The 21,073-nt window shown below is 36.8% G+C and overlaps 1 protein-coding gene across 4 annotated transcripts in view; it reads left to right on the top strand.

Moving 5' to 3' along the window:
- The window catches only part of GYG2 (glycogenin 2), a 49,409-nt gene that overhangs the window by 10,103 nt on the left and 18,233 nt on the right, over positions 1-21,073 (top strand). For all 4 annotated transcript variants that reach the window (XM_043999245.1, XM_043999244.1, XM_043999241.1 and 1 more), the window contains exons 3-7: positions 3,269-3,410; positions 8,716-8,890; positions 14,033-14,195; positions 15,238-15,364; positions 19,713-19,935. In XM_043999245.1, the coding sequence (XP_043855180.1) occupies positions 3,269-3,410; positions 8,716-8,890; positions 14,033-14,195; positions 15,238-15,364; positions 19,713-19,935 (830 nt within the window). The remainder of the gene's footprint in view (positions 1-3,268; positions 3,411-8,715; positions 8,891-14,032; positions 14,196-15,237; positions 15,365-19,712; positions 19,936-21,073) is intronic.

Genomic DNA, 21,073 nt, shown 5'->3' with positions numbered 1-21,073 from the left:
ACTTACCTTGTGTTCAGAACTGATCATTACTATAAACAACCTGAATTTTTTTTTTCTTTGCCTAACACTGCTCAGTGTAAGTTGAGGGAGAATGTAGAGAGTGTCTAGACAGGCTCATTTCTATAGTTTTCCCTTTGGAATATTTGTATCAAAAAAACTACCACGTTAAATCATGCTCTAAAGCTTTCATTTTCGTGATTTTATTTAGTATTTGTATGCTTTTTAGTACTATTGGAGTCTTACAAATTATGTTAGTCTGCTTTGTGGGAATCTAAGATACTGTGTGGTCTGGGCACTGAGCTTCATGCTAGGAATTCAAATTTCTCAAGACAATGCAGTGGCCTTGGGCAAGGCTCAGGATTTCTCAGTGTGTCTCTTTTCCTCATAGAACTATTGTCTTTATCTTGGCAACAGGCTCTCAGGGGCCTGAGAGACAAACTTGTTTGAAAGTTGCTATAGAAGTGCAAAGTAGTGGTATGTATGTGAACTTCATTGTTGTGTTGTAAACTGGGTCAGATAACAAACTATTTCTTGTATCCCTAGTGAGAAGTTATGGAGAGAAAGAGAGAGTCATTCTCTTAATGAAACACTATCACTTTCCTCCCCACCTTCATTCTCAAAACTGAAGTGTTCTGTTAATCTGATTTTTGAAGCAGGTAAATGTTTTAATTATGACTTGATGGTGCCTAAACACAATTATCTTTGTGAGAAGTGTATATCCTGCTTAAAAAACATCAAAACATTTACTGGTGTGCATTACAAAAAACATTGCTAGTGATAAAATGTATATTGCAAATCATTGAAAAAACATTTGGCGTGCATATTCTTTCTGTCTTTTTTTGGTGGGACAGTGAGGGTTCAGTGACTTGCCCAAGGCCGCACAGCTAGCAAGTGTCAAGTGTCTGAGGTTGGATTTGAACTCAGGTCCTCCTGAATCCAGGGCCAGTGCTTTATCCACTGAACCACGTAGCATTCCCTGGCATACATGTTCTTTAAGAAAACAGACACTTGAAATGATAGAATCTAGATTACCACATGATTCTTGATATGAAAATCTTTCATCTCTACTGACATTTTTGGTTTCTGTCACAACTTGGCAAATCATTTAAATTTATAATGTTCATAAAACAGGATCAGGAATGGTCCTTGGCTGTTACGTAGGGTCAGGCTCTAAACCTATCATTTCATTGGTATAGAAAATTCTCCTGGATGAGAAGGCTCTCTCACGAATGCAAGTCTGCAACTTAATCTCAGAGTGTTGCTTGGGTCACTGAAAGGTTAGGTATCTTGCTCAGGGTCACATGGCCAATATGTGTCAGTGATGGGACTCGAACCCAGGTTTTCCTGTCTCCATGTTTGACTCTAGTCACTAAGGCATACCAGACACTGGCTATTATATGAAGAGAATAAAGCTAGCTAGGAGTTGCATTTTTAAAAAGACCAAGTCAAAAATCATTATGAAAATAGTTTTATGTGGCAAAGCATTTTGATCCTGTAGTCTTCTTTGAGCCTCATGTAAATAACCTCACTTTTGCTTAGTATGCCAAAATAATTGCCCTAACTCCCAGTTTTGCCGAGACTTGACTCACTTGTTTTTGTGTTTTCAACAATCTTATGAAAGATTAACCAGAAATCACCTCTTTAGTTGAAAGAGGTACTTTAGGAAATTTCAGAATATTAAGGAAAAATATTTTTCTCCATTCTAACTGGACTTTTAAAACTAACACTCATGAGCATTCACCATGTGCTTCCCCTTTAGAGTCAGCTAGTAAACTCAGCTCAGAGGAAAAACTTTTATTCTGATGGTATAGTAAGAGCAGAAGCTACAAAACATTCTCTCCACAAAACTGGGTAATACTCACCTACAACCATGTAAAACATTCATAGGAAGAGTGAACACAAACTTGGAGTATAATGGTAGTGAGGCATATATGCAAGAAACTCTGGCTAGGGAAACTCAAGCATTGGGCTGTAGGGTCTCAAGGTACTTGGTTATTTCCTGATAGAATCCTTATCAAGATCCACCCTTGGCATAGTGTCTTTACTAGGCCAGTTTCTCAGCTGGGTTCTCAGAGTCTACTCCTCTCTATAGCTCCAGTCTTCATTGCCAGGGCTAATTCTCAATTGAATCCATAGTAAGCTCTCTTCTCTGCTGCCAGAGGTGACACTTTTTAAAGCTGCCTTTTGCTTTAAGTCATTTCCTCTTTATGTTCTTGTCTTTCTGGAAACTGTGTGTGAATTCCTGTAACTATGCTTCAAATCCTTGACCTGATTAATGTGGTATCTGCTAGTGGCTCTGTTTCTAGTCTCTAGACTCAATGGGAGAAGGGACAATTTCTCTTCCATCAACCCTCTGTTATAGGTATAGGCACCAACCCTCTGTTATAGGTATAGGCGTCTCTTTCCTATAGCTGCTCTTGTAATGGACCAACAGAAGCAGACTCACTTTGGACTTGGGTGTCTTGTAAGTCAATTCATAGGCATGGCAATCATTTTTCAGACAGTGGGCAATGCTTCCTTTCTAATTAAGTTATATAACTTGCTTACATGTCATAAAACAATCACCTGGAGTAGTCATATCTTATAGCTATTTTAACATCTTGTGATTAAATTCTGGTCTTTTGTGGTTGATCAGACCAGCTCCGCTATGTGTGTCCATATACTCATGCAAATTTGCACACATGTATCCATCCATCCTCCCATTTGTGTGTGTAGTGTTTTTGTTTGTTTGTTTTGGGGGGAGAGAAGGAGAAGAGAAAAGAAAGGTAACCAGCTACTCAGTAAATAAGCTCCTCTTTTGGGGGATGGGGTGGGAATTGTGGTTTGGATTTGTATAATGAGGGGAAGGAGGGAAGGAAGAAAAAAGCATTTATATAATGCCTACTATGTTCCGGGCAGTGTGTTAAGTGCTTTCAGTATAAATATCTCATTTGATCCTCACAACAACTCTGGGAGGTAGGTACTTTTATGATTCCTATTTTAAAGTTGAGGAAACAGAGACAAATGAAGGTTAAATGACTTGCCCTGTGTGACACAGCTAGTAAGTGTCTGAGGCCAAATTTGAACTCAGATCATCCTAACTCAAGGCTCAGTTCTCTCCCTGCTGTAACACTTGCTCCCTCATGAATGAATACATACCCACAGGCATGAAATCATGCCTTTATATTATGGTCTGTGTACCAAAAATGAAAGTTTGGGAGAGAGAGTAGTTGTGATAAGTCTGCCATTCTGACAGTCAGAAAAGTATGATTTTCTTCTAAATCTTCAGTTACAGATCAGGCATTTGTGACACTCGCTACCAATGATGTTTACTGCCAGGGAGCTCTTGTTCTTGGACAATCCTTGAAAAATAACAGGATAACTAGAAAACTGGTGATACTGATTACATCTCAAGTCTCCAATCTATTGAGGTAAGTTGCACGAAAGCCAATTATATTTATTTGAACATTTTTGTTTAATTTGGAACTGCTGTTCTAATTCCTTTTCACATTATTGGACCTAAACTTATAAAAATACACCTCATCTGCTCACTATCTCAAGACAAACTTTATCTTTTCAAAAATATAAAACATCGGCAGGCTATTTAGAAAAATTAAACAGTAGAATTCATATAAATTCACATGTTGACAATAGACTATTAATAATTTGTAACATATATAAATGTATATGTACATGCACATGTGCATACATTGTATACATTGCACAGATCTCTCTGTGTATATGTGTGTTGCTAGCAAACTAGTCTGGATTTGTGATTTAATAGTTTAATTGGTTTGAGGAACTCCCAGGTATAAATCCACTCCACAAATGCAACTCATCTGTAACTTATAATTTTAAAAAAATTGCTGAGGGCCTTGAGAAATTATGTAACTTGATTATGGTCACATAGTATGTGGAAGAGGCAGAACTTAACTCAGGTCTTCCTGACTCTGAAACTGTACCTTCATCCATTAGTCAGTTCTATGTCTATATCTATGTCTGTGTCTGTGTCTATATCTACGCACGTATATCTGTACACATAAATGCACATCTGCATACATACATGTATATACACATGATATTTGGACAGGATTAATGCCCATATTCTCTCCATTACCAACAGAATGTAAGCTCCTTGAAGAGATATACTATTATATTTGGGAGAGAGAGTAGTTGGTCTTTGCATCTCTAATTCCTAGAAAGTGCCTTGCATTTAGGAGATGCTTGATTGATATTTGGTGAGCTGAGTATTTTGGGTTAAGTTCAGAGTAAAAACCTGATACACCACCATTATTACAGGGAACTTGAACTTATCTGTGCCTATCAAAATATGTATAATACTGTAAAATGATTCTGTTCTGTATCTTTGTCTATGGTTATGGAACTAAGGTCCTGGTTTGCCCTTGAATATTTTAGAATATATTATGTCCTGTGTGTAAAGATGTGCCTCTTTGTAGGTAGACGTGCTATGATGTTTATTTTATTATTTTCTATTTGTGTTTATGTTGATAAATTCAACATTCAAAGAGCTATTTCTCCTAAAGTATGACCAGGTGAGTGAGTGAGCCTTGTCAATTAAACAGTCGGACTTCAGCCATAAGCATGATAATATATAGTTAACTGACAGAGAGTCAAGTATGCTATCCCATGCAGTTCTCTTCCCCCCCCAAAAAATTACTAGTGCTTTTTAGTTATTCATTACAGTGCATTTGCAATTTAGCCACCCTTTCATTAAACTTCCCTTATAACAAAGAAAAAAATCATTAATTAGTTAACAAATAAAAATTATTAAGTGTTTAATATGTGCAGAGCACTATGCTAATTAATCTCTGTAGATTTAAATTTTTTAAAAAGAAAACCGCATAGCCCCTGCTTTCAAGGAGCTCAGTTTTTAATGGAAAAAAGATGGTACATATAGGTTTCAACTATAAGTCAGATGGAAAGGACCCAAGCAGATGGTAATGTCTCTACTTTGCCATAATTTCCATTAATAAAATCATAGATTTCTGATATTGAACCTTTTGTTAGTGTCAGGGACTTTGCTTCCGAGAACTGTTTTTTCTAGATTTTCCATAGCTATGGCCATTTAAGAGGTGGAGGCCACCTCCCCTGGACAAAGACTACAGGGAGTTGGCTGGAAGCAGGGATTATGGTTGGGAGAGCACTATTGTTCATAGGACTGTTATACTTTCTTTGCCAGTGGTAGTTTGTTGGCATTGGTGTTGATGGTTGGATAGAGTGCCCACAAGGGTTGTTCCCTCCAATGATGGTTCTCATGAGAACCAAAAAGTACCTTGGGAGTAAAGTACACAGTACTTTCAAATTATTATTTTAAATTTGTTTGTCCTGGGGACTTCAGTGCTTGTTGGCAAGCCTCTGGTGGCCCAACCTCATTACAGCTTCAGCTGTAATTGGTTCTGCACCTTTGGTCATGACCAGTTTTCAGCTATTTGTAAATAGGTATATGTGTGCATGAAGCACTCATTAAATACTTATTTGAAGTCATCCTATATACAGAACACTGTGTTAGATCAAGGAAGGGGTAAAGCAGCATGAAATTTAGTACCTGTCCTCAATGAACTTACATGTATATATAAAGAAGCAACATGACAAAGTACATAAAGTTCATTACTTGGGCACAGGAGATCTTTATTAGATCCCAACTCTGTTATTTATTACCTATGTAATGATAAGCCATATTTGCTCAACCTCTCCTAGCTTCAGTTTCTTCTTCTGGAAAATGAGGAAGGTGGGGCAGCTAGGTGGCGCAGTGAATAGAGCACTGGCCCTGGAGTCAGGAGGACCTGAGTTCAAATCCGGCCTCAGACACTTGACACTTACTGGCTGTGTGACCCTGGGCAAGTCACTTAACTCCAATTGCCTCACCAAAAAAAAAATGAGAAAGGTAATTCCATTACTTCAGTGTTGATGAGGGCCAAATGAGATAATTTATGTAAAGCACATTGCTAACCCAAAAGAGATAGCTAAATAAATAACATGAGACAGTACATAATGCATGCCAAACCAGTGGAGCAGAGGAGTTTGTATCTATTTGGAATGGTTAAGATAGATGTCACTTAGGAAGTCCAATTTGATCTGGATTTTGAATTATGGGTAGATCCATATAGTTGTGGTATGCATGTATGATCTGGCAGAAGTGGGACATTCCACCTAAGAAGGTATAGTGTAAACAAGGGAGCGGGGACAATATAGGAAAGACATGTTTGGATGCAGTTAGGAAATTTATTTGAATAGAAAAGAACATTCATGTAAGGGATTTTTTTTTTTTCTAGTCTGGACGGGAGATTTCATTATTATGGAAAATTATTTGTTTTTTTGCAGGGCAATAAGGGTTAAGTGACTTGCCCGGGGTCATACAGCTAGTAAGTGTCAAGTGTCTGAGGCTGAATTTGAACTCAAGTCCTCCTGAATCCAGGGAAGGTGCTCTATCCACTGCTCTACCTAGCTGTCCCGAAAATTCATTTTAATATTGCTGATTGACGATTATTCTGCACCTTATAGTCCTGGAGAGTTGGCAAGGGACCAATAGGTTAAGTGATAGGGTAGATACAGCCAGTGTGTATCACAGACAAGATTTGAACCCAGGTCTTTCTTCTTAATTCTAAGCCTGGATTTCTTTCTACTATGTCACAATTTTTTCTTCTCTTCTTTCAGGGAATAGTGGAAAGTAAGTAGTTCGAAAAACAGATTGGGACCAGAATATAGGGAGTTTTAAATGCCAAGTAATATGTTTAGTTATTTTCTGGTTTATAAGCAAGGGAATTAAATGATAGGAGGAATGTTTTAAGAAAATCTATACATGATAGATTGAACAAAGGTTGAAGGCAGATTTCTGAATAAAGTCATGATATGTAATGAAATGCCACATGAAAATGACATGGCTATTAATGAACACAAGTAATTTGGATCTAAATAACACTGGATTTATTACTCATAAATATATAGCCTTGTTGTTGTTTGTCCTTTGTTCTCAAAGAGGACCATGACATCAGGGTGATGCCATGACTTGCACTGAATTGAATTTAAGTGAGAGAGGGATGTGCAAAGATCATCAACTTCATCCTCTCCTTCATAGCCATCTGTGTCCAGTGGCAAGATATAGAACAGGATGACTGGAAATGGTCCCAGATGTTTTAAGGCAATTGGGGTTAAGTGACTTGCCCAGGGCCACACAGCTACTAAGTATCTGATGTGAGATTTGAACTCAGGTCCTCTTGACTCCAGGGCCAGCGCTCTATCCACTGTAACACTTAGCTGCCCAAGTGTATAGGCTAAGGAGTGGTAGAAGATAGCATAGTAAGCATCTAGTTCTTAATATAATTAATTGTTTGGGGAACTTTTCTTTATTTTAATTTTTTTTTTTACGGGGCAATGATGGTTAAGTGACTTTCCCAGGGTCACACAACTAGTAAGTGTCAAGTATCTGAGTTCAGATTTGAACTCAGTTCCTCTTGAATCCAGGGTCAGTGCTTTATTCACTGCACCACCTAGCTGCCCCCTGAGGAACTTTTCTTTAAGCTGAATGAAAAGCAAAATGGAATATAGTTACTAAATTTAGCTATTTAATGTCAAAGGAATAAAAATATATGTTATGCAATAGCTCTACTCCTACCTCCTGCTTGATGAAAATAAACTATATTCTACTGTATAAATATTATGTATGGCACAGAAACCTGATTTTTTTCTTTATGTCTTTCAATATATGTCTGTTCCTATGTGTCCAACAGGATTAATATTTCCATGTTTTGAAGGATTTCTCCAGGGAAACAGTATGTAGAGATTTTGGCTAGTTTAAAAAGCAGTTTGTCTTGTATCATACTGTATATTGATAGGTTTATTTTGCTTGCTGCCCTTTGGCTTCTAAACATAAATCTATTCAGTGATGTTAGTTTATAAAGCACCTTGAATACCTTAGATGTACTTCTACACATTTAGTACATACCTAGCCTAAATTATTTCTTCATATGTCTCTATCTCTTTATTTCTCTTTCCTTACCACTTCCTCTCCCCATACACGGACTTACAGATATATTTTCCTACCCACACACATGTATACACAGATACCATTAACACATACCTATAAACATGCACACATGTACATATAAACACCATATACATATAATCATTTGTGCATAGATATACAGACACATACAATGTAAATCCATACCTACACATATACACACTCATATCATAGATATATTTTAATTCCATATAGCCTATCCTGGGGATTGAATATCCTCTAGGTGTTAATTGGCATAAGCATATGGGTTAGGAACCATGCATTTCTTTTAGCAGGATAATATCTATTTATCCTTCCTCTTGTATGATCTGATAAAAGTTTTTTTATTGCCTCAAAGGTATGAGAAAAAGTGTATTCTTTCAATTTGGTGTATTTGAAAATCACCTGCAGTTGTCTTACAGTTACAGAGGGAACTCTGAAGAGTTCTCTGAAAAGCCCTGAGACAATCTACAAAAGATAAGTAATGAAGATGAAGTTTGTAACAAGTATGTCATCATGATTGGTCATCTAGATGAGGAATTTAGATTTATGATCTTTGATTTAATAGTACAACAGGCCATTCTCTTAAAGGAAAATGTTGTACTGTATTAAAATATTTGTCCTTTGCTCTGATATTATATACATATATATGTATGTGTGTGTATATCAGTATCTATACATCTATGTCTATGTCTATATATTTTCCCTTCCCTCAGGGATGTTCTCTACAAAGTTTTTGATGAAGTAATTGAGGTGAATTTGGAAGACAGTGCTGACTATGTCAACTTAGCTTTGCTGAAGAGACCAGAACTTGGTATAACCTTCACTAAACTTCACTGTTGGACTCTTACTCATTATAGCAAATGTATCTTTATGGATGCTGATACATTGGTGAGTACAATAGGAAATGATGAAGATCAGTTAATCTGTTATAAAGCAAAAAATTAAATCTTATAATAGTTGTAGTTATAAGGTGTTGTAGGGTTACTATGTTATACAGCAAAAAAAATAGTCATAATAGTTATAGGGAGTTGTAGGGTGTTAGTTGTAACAAGATTGTGGAAAGACAATAATACTAGGATTAGACTATTCCACAGAATTTAGAGATGCATCACTCTGGTTGGAGAATGAATTACCATTGGAGTCCTCTACCCAAATCAGAAGTCCACAGAAAAACCTTCAGAATCCTGTAGAAAAACTAGCATGGAGAAGCTGGATTGGGTCAAGGACAGGACATAGTGCATGTAGATAGCACTCTAGTAATCCCAGCCCAAGCCCAACATCAAAGCAGTGCCTGAGCCCAGCTTGATCCCTTCCACAACCTGCAGCTACAGGAATCCAGCAGGAAACAGCAAAATTGAGGCATTTTGGATGCATCCATTATCACATTACTTGCCCAAGTTTAGCCCAAGTTTTCCCCAAAGCTCATGACTGCAGGAGTCCAAATGGAAAGCTTCAGGGCATTCAGGGAAGGTTCAGTGAGATATTAGTGGCCTGGAAGAATGTAGCACAGGTGTAGCCTCTGCTGAGCCAAGAAGCAGTGTGGTTGGAGCCTAAGCAGAACCTACAACAGAGGAAATTCCCAGAGCACTGTGTCAAGAGGGGTTCCCCAGGTATAGTTATACACTAGAAAAATCCTGGTGTCCCTTTTAGGAAGGGCCTAGTCTGCTCCACCCTCTTTACAACTGCCCAAGCCATTCAGTCATGGAGGCTTACCAAAGTTCAAGCTTCCTAACCTAGATCCCAAGGTAGGTGAAATGAGCAAATGCAGGAAAACCATGAGAAAATAACCATTTGAGAGATGAACAGGGGGTAAACCCCAGGAGGATTGTGACCCCCACAACAAGTTCTGGATAAAACCTTGGAGAAACAAAATGTCCTGGCCATAGGGAATGAAGAAGTATCTGCAAGAAAGCAAACAAGAATTAGAAAATTAAAAACCTATGGAGGAGGGGCAGCTAGGTGGTGCCCTGGATAAAGCACTGGCCCTGGATTGAGGAGGACCTGGGTTCAAATCTGGCCTCAGACACTTGACACTTACTAGCTGTTCGACCCTGGGCAAGTCACTTAACCCTCATTGCCCTGCAAATAAACAAACAAACAAATAAGCAAACGAATGAACGAATGAATAAAGATAATGTTATAGGGGAAAAACAGACCTTTAAAGAATTATAATTTAAGGAATCAAATTATATAATATAAATTAAAATTACAAATTAAAGATTATTTCCAAGCATTCTTGATAAAACGACTAGAACTAAATAGAAGTGACTAGCAAGTCACTTAACCCTCATTTCCCAGTGCAAAAAAAGAAAAAAAAACCTATGGAGGGAAGAATTGCAGGGAAAATTGATACCTGAGAATTGATGATGGAAAACCTTCCCCAAGAAATGAAAATTATAATGGGCCAAGAAGAGAAAATGCTATTGGAAAAAAATAACAGAAGAAAATATAAGGAATTTAATATAAAAAACAACTGATCTGGAAAGCAAGATGAAAAAAAAATCTTAGTATTATCAAAGTATTTGAAAACCATGATCAGAAAGAAGTGTGGTTATAAAATTTCAAGAAATTGTTAATGAAAATTTCTCAGAGCTCTGAGAACCAGAGAATAAAGTGAAATTATAAAGAAAATAGAAAGAAAAAGATTGAGAACAGAATTCTAACAGCCTGGCATTCCTATCTTTCCTCAAATTTCCTGTGAAGTCCTCTGCCGCCACCACCATCAAGTCCGGAAGCCAAAAGGGCTAAAATTCTTGCTAAACTGTATAAAATATCTAATGAGTGGTCGCCAATAAATTATAAGCTTTAGCAAGAATTAGACTTTTAAGCATTTATTAAGGAGAATAAGAATTTGGTAAAGAGGGAGAAAGGCCTAGATTCCTATCTATTAAAGGGAGAGCACATTTCTAGCTCCGCTCTCCACCAGAGTCCAAAGGAAAGAGCGCCCGAGACCGAGCGCCAGTCTCTTCCTTCCTCCTCCCACTAGTCCGCGTCACTTCCTGATGCCAAAGAAAAGACTCCTGGTCTTGTCCTCAAAGACCTTTGTTTCATGGGTAGAACTCTTCTACAGTAAGTCTCCAGCAGGTGGCGGCATTCCAATCGTTACAAGCTTTAAAGAAGATTAGAACTTGGGGGGGGTAGCTAGATGGCACAGTGGTTAAAGCACCGGCCCTGGATTCAGGAGTACCTGAGTTCAAATCCGGCCTCAGACACTTGACACTTACTGGCTGTGTGACCCTGGGCAAGTCACTTAACCCCCATTGCCTAAAAAAAAAAAGAAGATTAGAACTTGGATACAGTCTTCAAAAAGGAAAGAGATAAAAGTTTACAATTAAGGATAACTCGTGATTTCCAGCAAAAATAAATTTACTGTGGGGGTAGCTAGGTGGCACAGTGGATAAAGCACTGGCCCTGGATTCAGGAGGACCTGGGTTCAAATCTGGCCTCAGACACTTGACACTTACTAGCTATGTGACCCTGGGCAAGTCACTTAACCCTCATTGCCCTGCAAATAAACAAACGAATGAATGAATGAATGAATATAATGTTATAGGGGAAAAACAGACCTTTAAAGAATTATAATTTAAGGAATTAAATTATATAATATAAATTACAATTACAAATTAAAGAATTAAAGATTATTTACAAGCATTCTTGATAAAACGACTAGAACTAAATAGAAAATTTGAAATTGAAATTCACATGCCAAGAGAAACATAGAAAGGTGCACATTTATTCTTTTGATAGGAAATATATGAGGGTTAATTGTTTACATATTAATGGGGGATGCAAAACAAATATCTTCTCAGAACCTTATGAGTCATAGAGAAATTTATAGTGGATTGGTTAGGTATTTTCTCTTTTAATGGTCTTGGGAAAGACAAAGATATGAGGTACAGAGGACTTTACTGGGGAAGAAAAGAGGAAAAAGGGAAGGAAAATCACTATTATAATAGAAGTACATAAGAAGAAGAATATATAATCATGGAAAAATGAGGTGAGAGGAATTAATATGTCATGAACTGAATTGAATAGAGGAGAGTTGAACACAATTTCAAAATTCATACAAACACAAAGAAATTTTTGGTAAAGAAATACCTTCAATTCTAAAGGGAAATAGAATGGGAGAGAAGAGGTAGAGAGGAGTCTAAGAGGGACAACAGGATAGGAAAAGGCATAATCATAAACAAAAAAAGGACAAATATTTGTGGGAGGAATGTGAAAGTGGGTTTTAAAAAAAGGAAGACAGAGATAAAACATGGCATTGTGATAGCATAAAGGCAAGATAAAAAATGCATGAGAAGAAATAATATTTCACTTATAAGAGCACAGATGTTGGGGAAGCTTCCTCTCTTTTATCACTTCCATAATTGTAAAGAAGAGGGTGGGAGCAAAAAAAGGCAAAAGTATAAGAGGATCAATACAGTATAACTGTGAGTATGCATGAGATAAACTCACACAATGGAAGAGGATAGCAGACTGGATTAGGAAGGTCCTTAGCATATATTGTACTTACTGTTTATACATACAGATACATATATGTATATGTGTACACACACACCTACATATATATGATTCATATAGCAAGAGGTTTCTAATTTGTACTGAGTCAGTATCCCATCTACTTGAGAATGTAAAATTCTTAGGCTCACTATATAACATCAACTCTTCAACACACAAGTATTTATTGAGTTTTTGCAGCATCCTCAACTATTGCTCTGCTTATGTGAGAAATATGAACCATGATCCATTGCCTCAAGGAGTTTACAATCTAACTGTTTAATGTGTGTAATATAAAACAATTAGAGCAGTAGTTCTTATCAATTGTGTGTGTCCTAGACCTCTTTGGCAGGCCTGTGAATAATGTGTGTGTGTGTTTTAAATTTCTAAAATAACATACATATGGTTACAAAGGAAATGAATTATATTACAATATAGTAATAACTTTTTTAAAAATCAATTTCATGGACCCTACATTAAGAACCCTTGGATTATCAGATTTATAAAACCATGTGCAAAATTGTGTGTGCCCAACAACGAATTCAGAAGGAGAGATCTTTACATAGTAGAATACACTGAACTTTGGATGGGACTCCTATTTGAATCCCATTTGAATATTGACACTTATTAGTCATGTGTCTATAGCTAAGTTACCAATCATGACGAGGCCTGAGTTTTCTCTGTAAGGTTAGGATAATATTACTTCTATTCTCACCCTCCCAAGGTTATTAGGATTAAATGAAATAATATATAAAGCACCTTTTGAATACTAATGGGCTACATATATTTGTGTTAGCATTATATATACAGACAGGATTACTATACCTGACCATTTATTACCCATCTGATTTTGGGGCAATAGACTTGGAAAATGCATGTTCAACTTCTACAATCAAAGAGTTGATTTACATAGAAATATAAATCTTCAAGTTCATGATCTAGTTTCAATAGTGAGTCTGTGTTCTGAGGTAGAATGCGTGCTAGTAGTTTACTTGGTTTTAGTTTATTCTGTAATGTATCTTTGAAAAGGGAGCTGAATGAAATGGCAAATAAGCAAGGGAGCAGGAACAAAAGGCTATTCAATACTTTTTTTTTTCTTTCTTGTTTTTCTTTTTTTTTTTTTTCAACCAGAACACCATTTGAAAAGTCATTGAGGAAAACTGTATGCTGCCCTCAGACTCTCAGAGGTAGAATATTAAACAGTTTTTTTGGTCTTCACTATGTTCTTGTGTTCCCTTAGTTTTAGTTGTCATCCACATTAGAATAGGACAGGTGAACGTTTTAAAGTAGTACCTTAAAAACATCAAGGAAATCATAAATTTCAAAGGTCAAGTTACTGGAGCTTTTTCTTTTCTTTAGAAATACAGAAAATGTCATTGCTGATCCTGACCAAATTTAAAATGACACATTAAACCAAAACAAAAAGGATGCGTCTTTTTCTATCCCTACGTGGCAGTTTTATTTGTTAGTTATTTGCCAAACCCCTGAAACATACTGATACAGTTTTTCAGCTGCTTTCTGTTTCTCTAGGTGCTGTGCAATATTGATGAGCTATTTGACCGTGAAGAGCTCTCTGCAGCCCCTGACTCTGGATGGCCAGATTGTTTCAACAGTGGAGTATTTGTTTTCCGACCATCTCTAAAAACCCATAGCCTCCTGATGCAGCATGCAGTGGAACATGGAAGTTTTGATGGTAAGTTTTGTGGAGGAAGGAGTTGTTTGCTTAGAAATTATGCACTCCTACTTGGATTTTTATCGTTTTTCACCTATTTTTAATAAACTCAGTAAGAAAGGATAGGTAGGTTAAAAGGATAAAATTGACATAAACAACTATGGAGAGCCATTGAAGTGATATTCAGTTAAGTGGCAAAATAGAAGATCGATTATTGAAAACTAGAACAGATCTCATAGATCATCTAGTCTAGTCCCTTTCTTTCTTTCTTTTTTTTTTCTTATGGGGCAATGAGGGTTAAGTGACTTGCCCAGGGTCACACAGCTAGTAAGTGACAATCCCTTTCTTTTTCAGATGAGGAAATTCAGGCTCAGAGAAATTAAATAACTTGTATAAGATCATATAGCCACTCGGTGGCAGAATTAGAACTCTAACCCACTATTCTATCTCCATGTATACTTAGAGAAAAGGGGGTTAGAGTGAAAGGAAAATTTAATGGTATTTAAAGCAGCACAAAGTAACACAGTTGTTTGAAATCCTAATAATAGATGAAAATCCTGGCCAGAAAATAGAAATTACCTTAATATAGAGGTAAGGGTATTAGTAACTGGAAGTGACACCATGGTAAAACCAAGCTTGGCAAATGCTAACTTGCTCTCATTAGAAGATATGTTGATGATAATTTTAGGAAAGAATTAATGCACTTAACATTTTAGTTTGAATTATCAAGAACTCTAGGAAGAGAAATATAAGCCTAAGGTTTTAGTTGACAGTACTTATGTGAATTTATCTTATTGTTTTTTTGGTCCATTAGACCTAATTTCTTTTGCTCTTGTATTTTAATGGGTCGTGTTGTTCTGGTTTTTTGATTCTGTCTATGAGAACTTTTGAGGAAGTTATTGCAAATTCTTCAGAAGGAACAGCCTGAAACAATATTATCCAGAAAGCAGAAGTCAGTAATTCCTAGTCTCATTCATGAATATTCATTTGTATTCATTTTCTTAATCTCTACATGTTATGTTTATGCATTTCTCTTTTATGTTTTTCTTTCTTAATTATTTAGGGGCTGATCAAGGATTATTGAATAGTTTCTTCAGTAGCTGGGCAACTTCTGATATTCACAAACATTTGCCATTTCTCTATAATTTGAGCAGTAGCCTCGTCTATACATATAGACCGGCTTTCAATAAGTAAGTTTGATTGCTATTTCAGGTTTTTCTTTCCATTCTTTAACCTAGTAGCATTTTCTCTCTTCGTGCCAGTCTTCCTGACTCTGACATATAAATACATACTATATTCATACTAGCTCAAGACTCAGAGATTTCTAGTGTCTTATTGCTTTATTCACAGGGCAGAATATCTGCCTTACAAGTAATAATCCTAGGCAGACTAGCATGGAGTGATTGGTACTATGACATAGATGACTACATCTCAGAAAGTATGATGTTCCTCCCTATTTTGGGCTTCCTTCTGGTTCTCTGGTCAACTACCCTTCCCTCCCAGTACCAACTGTCAGCCCAAATGATTCACTTCTTTGAGAGACCTAGTTTTCCACTCCTTTAGGGTCTCCCAAATGTGGCATAGCCCTTTTTCTGGGTTGCCTTCCCTCCTAGATAGGAGTAATTGCACTAATTCCATTCCCACATGAACCACCCTGTCTGGTAACTATGCCATGCTGGGTGCTTTATACCAGTGTCGGATCACTTGGTGCCTTAAGATGTAAAGGATGTTCACATCTAGCTACACTGGCCATCATTATCACCTTCCCCACTTATCCTCTTCCATAGTAAACTCACCCATAGCCCTTCTCTTTACACTACAGTAGGGGTTCGTAACATTTTCTTTCTTTTTCTATTTTTTTAAAAAATGGAATCCTTTGGAAGTCTCTTGAAGCCTATGGACCTCTACTCAGAATAAAATAATTATATTGAAATATAGTTATCCAAATACATTTTAAAATCATTTCATGCAACCCAGTTTTAGAACCCCTACACTACACTAAGTGCTTTACTTGGTTATGGTACAGTGGAAAGATCCCAGGATTTAGAATCAGAAGACCTAAGTGTGAATTCTGTGTGATCTTGAGCAAGGAATTTCATATCTCTGAGCAACAGGAAAGACCCCAAGACAGGCCTAAGATGAATTTCAAGGTCCCTTTCAGCTCTAACTCTGTGATCCTTTAGTTCTCCTTTAAGATTCCTTTCATGTCCAGCATCACCCCCATCTCCTGGCACTTCACCAGGGTTGGCTATTCCTTCTCTTGCACCAGATGATACACAAGTCCAGAAAGTGGAGCTGACATATACTCCTTTATTCCCAATGCTACTTTCATATCTTCCCTTTTCCACTGTCACTCACCAATACTTTCCCCCTTTAAATTCCATTCCATCTTGCATGGATCTTTGTTTTTGTCATTTATGGACCTCTAGATCAGTCAGTCAGCTAGCTTTATTAAGTGCCTACTATGTGCCAGCTACTGTGCTAAGTCTACCCAGCTCACAGTTTTCTTTTCTTCCTCAATCCATACTCCATTTGAACACTCTGCTCTACATGTTCCTTAGCCTCCTTAACCCCCAGGACCTCCTCATTCAGTGTACTGTGACCTCCCTCTTCCTGCAACTTCTTAACCCCAGTCGTTCATGCTATTACCCCCACCCCCAACCCTAGATTAGTTGAATTGCTGGAATTCCTAGTTACCACCATTAACTATTATTGGTAATAGGTTATAGAGGGGGAAGGGACCTTAGAAGTCCTCTAGTCCAGGGCTTCTTAAACTTTTTCCACTCCCGACCCCTTTTTGCCTGAGAAATTTTTATGTGACCCCAGGCATATAGGTATAGAAAATAGGTCTACATAACCTTTTACTGTTGCCATCTTTTGCAACCCCCACGTTCAGTTATGGGACCCTATCTGGGGTCAAGACCCAGAGTTTAAGAAGCTTTGCTCTAGTCCATTCTCTTCATTTTACAGAGGTGGAAACCGAGGCACAGAGAGAAACCATTCTGCCTAAGGTCACAGAGGTAGAAAATAACAAAGCTAGTATTTGAAGTCATGCTCCTCTGATTCCAGAGTTCTTTCCATTATATTCTGCTCCTCATTGTTTGCTCCAGGAACTTGGGGGATAATTTTGTGATAAATATTTAGTATAGCATATGCTAATGTGAGCAGTCTAGGGTATGAAATATCTCCAGATGAAGTAAAAAGAAAAGCAAACAAAAACCTTTCGAATTAGTTAATGAAGTAGATCAACCTGCTAAACAAATTGGATTTATTTGCAACTATAAAGGTTATCCTTTGTGTTCATATCATGTTGTTTAACATATGTACTGATATAATCGAGGAATCATTAAGAAATATTAAAAATGTCTATTTCGGAAAGATTATAACTTCTAATAGTATTTAATACTATATGCTGATCATATATTAATAAATGCTTACATTTACCCAGCACTTAACAGTGAAATTAAATTCCTAAAAACAACCTTCTGAATGATTATTGCAACTATTGTCACCTCTCTGTTGAGGGTCAGAGGTCAAATCCAGTAGGAGTTTGAGCTGACAATTGAGTAAACCCATCAAGAAGCAATCATTAAGTGCCTATTGTGTGTCAGGCCATGTGCAAGGGGATACAAAGGCAAAAACCAAAGCAGCACCTGCCTTCAGGGAGTTTGCCTTCTATTAGATACATATAGGATACATACACAGAAACTTGGAGGAGGGACCTCTGAATATTGGGGGAATTGGAAGAGGCCCCTTGAAGGAAGTGGTACTTGAATTGAACCTTAAAGGGAACTTGGGGATCCAAAGTGAAGTGAGGGAAGGAGAGCATCCCAGGGATTGTGGAGGTACAAAGGGAAGAAATGGGATGTCATTTATCAGGAACAGTGAGTGGGTCAGTTTTGCTGGAACAGAGCACATGAGGAGGAATAATAGGTAATTACTTTAGAAAGATAGTCTGCACCCAGATGGTGAAAGGCTTTAAATGGTAAACAGAATGGGCAGTGGTTATTTTGATGCAGGGGAGTCACGTGGTTGGGTATGCACTTTAGGAATATCACTTTTTCAACTGTATGGAGGGTGGTTTGGAGAGGGGAGAGATTGGATATGGGGAACCTAATTAGGGAGCTATCATCTTAGTCCAGGTGAGAAGTGATTAATGTATGCCTGAAATAGATTGGTTATGATGTGAGTAGAGAGGAAGGGATCAGTGTGAGAGATGTTGAGCAGGTGGATTTGGTAACACCTAGCAAATTAGTTGGCATCATACAGTAAGGATGGGATGGGGTGAAGAGTTAAGGATGACTCCTCAGTTGTGAAGTTAAGTGATTATAAGGGTGGTGGTGCCTTCAACAAAAGTCAGCTTACATGACACTAGACAAGTCATTTAACCTCTGTCTGACTTAGTTTTCTTTTCTGTAACATGAGGATAATAATAACATCTATTTTCAGTGATTGCTGTAAGGATAAAAGGAAATAATATTTGTATTGCTCATTGCACAATGTCTGGCACATAGTAGGCATTTAATATATATTTGTTTCTTTTCCTCCTTCAACCAAAATTGGGTAATTAAGAGAAGAGGAAAGTTTAGAGGGAAAGAATGAGTTCTGGTTTGGACTTGAATCTAAGTTCTTTGTGAGTGTAGGTAACTGGGTCATAGAATCATAGATCTAGGACTGAAAGGGACCTCATAGATCATTTAATCCAAACTGCTTATTTGATAGATGAAAAAACTGAAGCCCAGGAAAGTTAAGTGATTTATTTGAGGTCACACATACTAAGCTTCAGAGACAGAATCTGAATTCTGGTCTTTGATTTCAAAGTAGCTTTACCACACAGCACTCAAAAAGATGGAATAATTACTTTAAATCTAGAAGAGACCTTACAAATAAATTGATGCCCAGAGAAGTTAAGTAACTTACCCAAGATTTTATAATTATTTAGTAGTGTAGGTAGGATTAAAACTGACATCCTCTGACTCCCAGCCTAGCAATTTTCCCAGCAAACCCCATATGGAAATGTGAAACAAAACTGCCTTTTTTATTTATATGAAAAATGTATTCATGGTATTTTATGCATCAGATCTATTTCACTAAAAATGAAAAGGAGCATGGCATAGGGGATAGAATGCTGAACTTGGAATTAGGAAGACTTGGAAACAAGCTCAACCTCTGACAGTAAAATATATAAACTGTCTGATTATAATTAATTTATTTAACCTTTCTGCTACTCTGAAAATCCTTGAAGTCCCTATGTTTTAAATGGTTTGTGATTTGTCCTGGTGGAGGGAGTTTTTAAGGTATTTAAGGAGTTCCTTGACATATTGATGAGAAAAAGTTTTAATCTAAGTTTGTGGTAAACTGATTTTCAATAAGAGCAAAAATGATTTTTGATAAAGTGAAGTGATTTTGAATAATAAAAAAGCATTGAAAGTATCTTCTAGTTCCCTTTCATTTTTTAAGAACCTTGCAATTGTTGAATAAATTACTTGGATATGTCATCACTCAAGTAAAAAAAATAGATTGTTGTTGTTTTCCAAGATTTGGCTCGGATGCAAAAGTGGTCCATTTTTTGGGGCCATCAAAGCCTTGGCACTACAAATATAACCGTCAGACTGGCTCAGTGATTTCGGAGAGCTTAACTTCAGAATCTTGGCATCATGTCTCATTTCTTGATCTCTGGTGGAAAATATATGATGAGAGCATTGTGCCTTTTTTCGATAAACTCCAGCACGTAGCAGAGCTCGAATCTCAAGAACAAACAGTAAGTAAACTGGTGATTCTACCTACCATCAACCTCATTTTTTTCAAAAGAAAGTTGTTGATCACATCGAATTTTAATGAATTGGACACTGATTTAGCACTTTGACATATGTCATTTCACATTAAATAAAATAAATACAATATTAAATAAATAAGATAGCTAGAAAAAATGGCATCCTTATCCACATTTTAGAATTGAGGAAATAGAGGGTCTGAGGCATTTAGTGACTTGTTGAGTTTCACACAACTGAGATTAAAACTCAAGTCTTCTGATTCTAAGGCCACTCATCTTTCCATTCTATAGCTTTGCTTCTCTAGAAGTAGGATCAGTTGTCAAAAACCGAATTCATTTTCTACACTGTGCACTGTGGTGTAAAGTTTGGTTTTGAGCAATAGAATGCTAGTGATACAAATTATTATTATTTTTTGAAAAAATTATTGGTTTTATAGAATTCAGTGATAAGAAAAAGAAGAAAATGTTTTGGAGAGTACAAGATGCTGGAATGATTTTTAATACTGAACAACAGGTTGTTTAAATTAGCAGTTCGTGTTTTATAGTATGGGCCTTCATCACTGAAAGAGCCACTGATCATGTAAGTGGCTAGAAGTGATTGCTGATTACAGTTTTGTTTGAATAGATTTTTTTTCTCATTTCAAATCAAATTTGAAATACCAACCAGAAGCACTTTAGAAGGATGCTTTACTTTTTTTTGATTTACATGTTGGCTAATTTGTTTTTACTTTTCTATATAAGGACTAGGATAAATGTATTTCAAAAGAAATGGATTCTTAACTGTCTCTGTAGATAAACCTGCCTTGTAGAAGGCAGTATGTAATTATGGAAAGAACACTGGTCTTGACATCTAGAAGGCTTGGGTTCAAATCTCAGTTTACAACTTGTCTACTTTTGAGGCAGTTGTGTGAGTCTCAATTTTTATCATATGTGAAATGGGCATAATAATTCTTAGACTACTTTCCTTACAGAGTGGTTGGGAGGAAAATGCTCTTGTAGACAAACATCAAGACATTATAAATATGAGTTATCATTATTATGAAAAAGAATTATACTTCTACTTTTTGTAATGATTACTTTCTAACACTTAAGAAAATACTAGAATCACACATGCCCAGTATGCATT

Source organism: Dromiciops gliroides, chromosome 3 (assembly GCF_019393635.1).
Source record: "Dromiciops gliroides isolate mDroGli1 chromosome 3, mDroGli1.pri, whole genome shotgun sequence".
In the NCBI taxonomy this organism is placed as follows: domain Eukaryota; kingdom Metazoa; phylum Chordata; class Mammalia; order Microbiotheria; family Microbiotheriidae; genus Dromiciops; species Dromiciops gliroides.
This window is presented reverse-complemented; position numbering and strand designations above follow the sequence as displayed.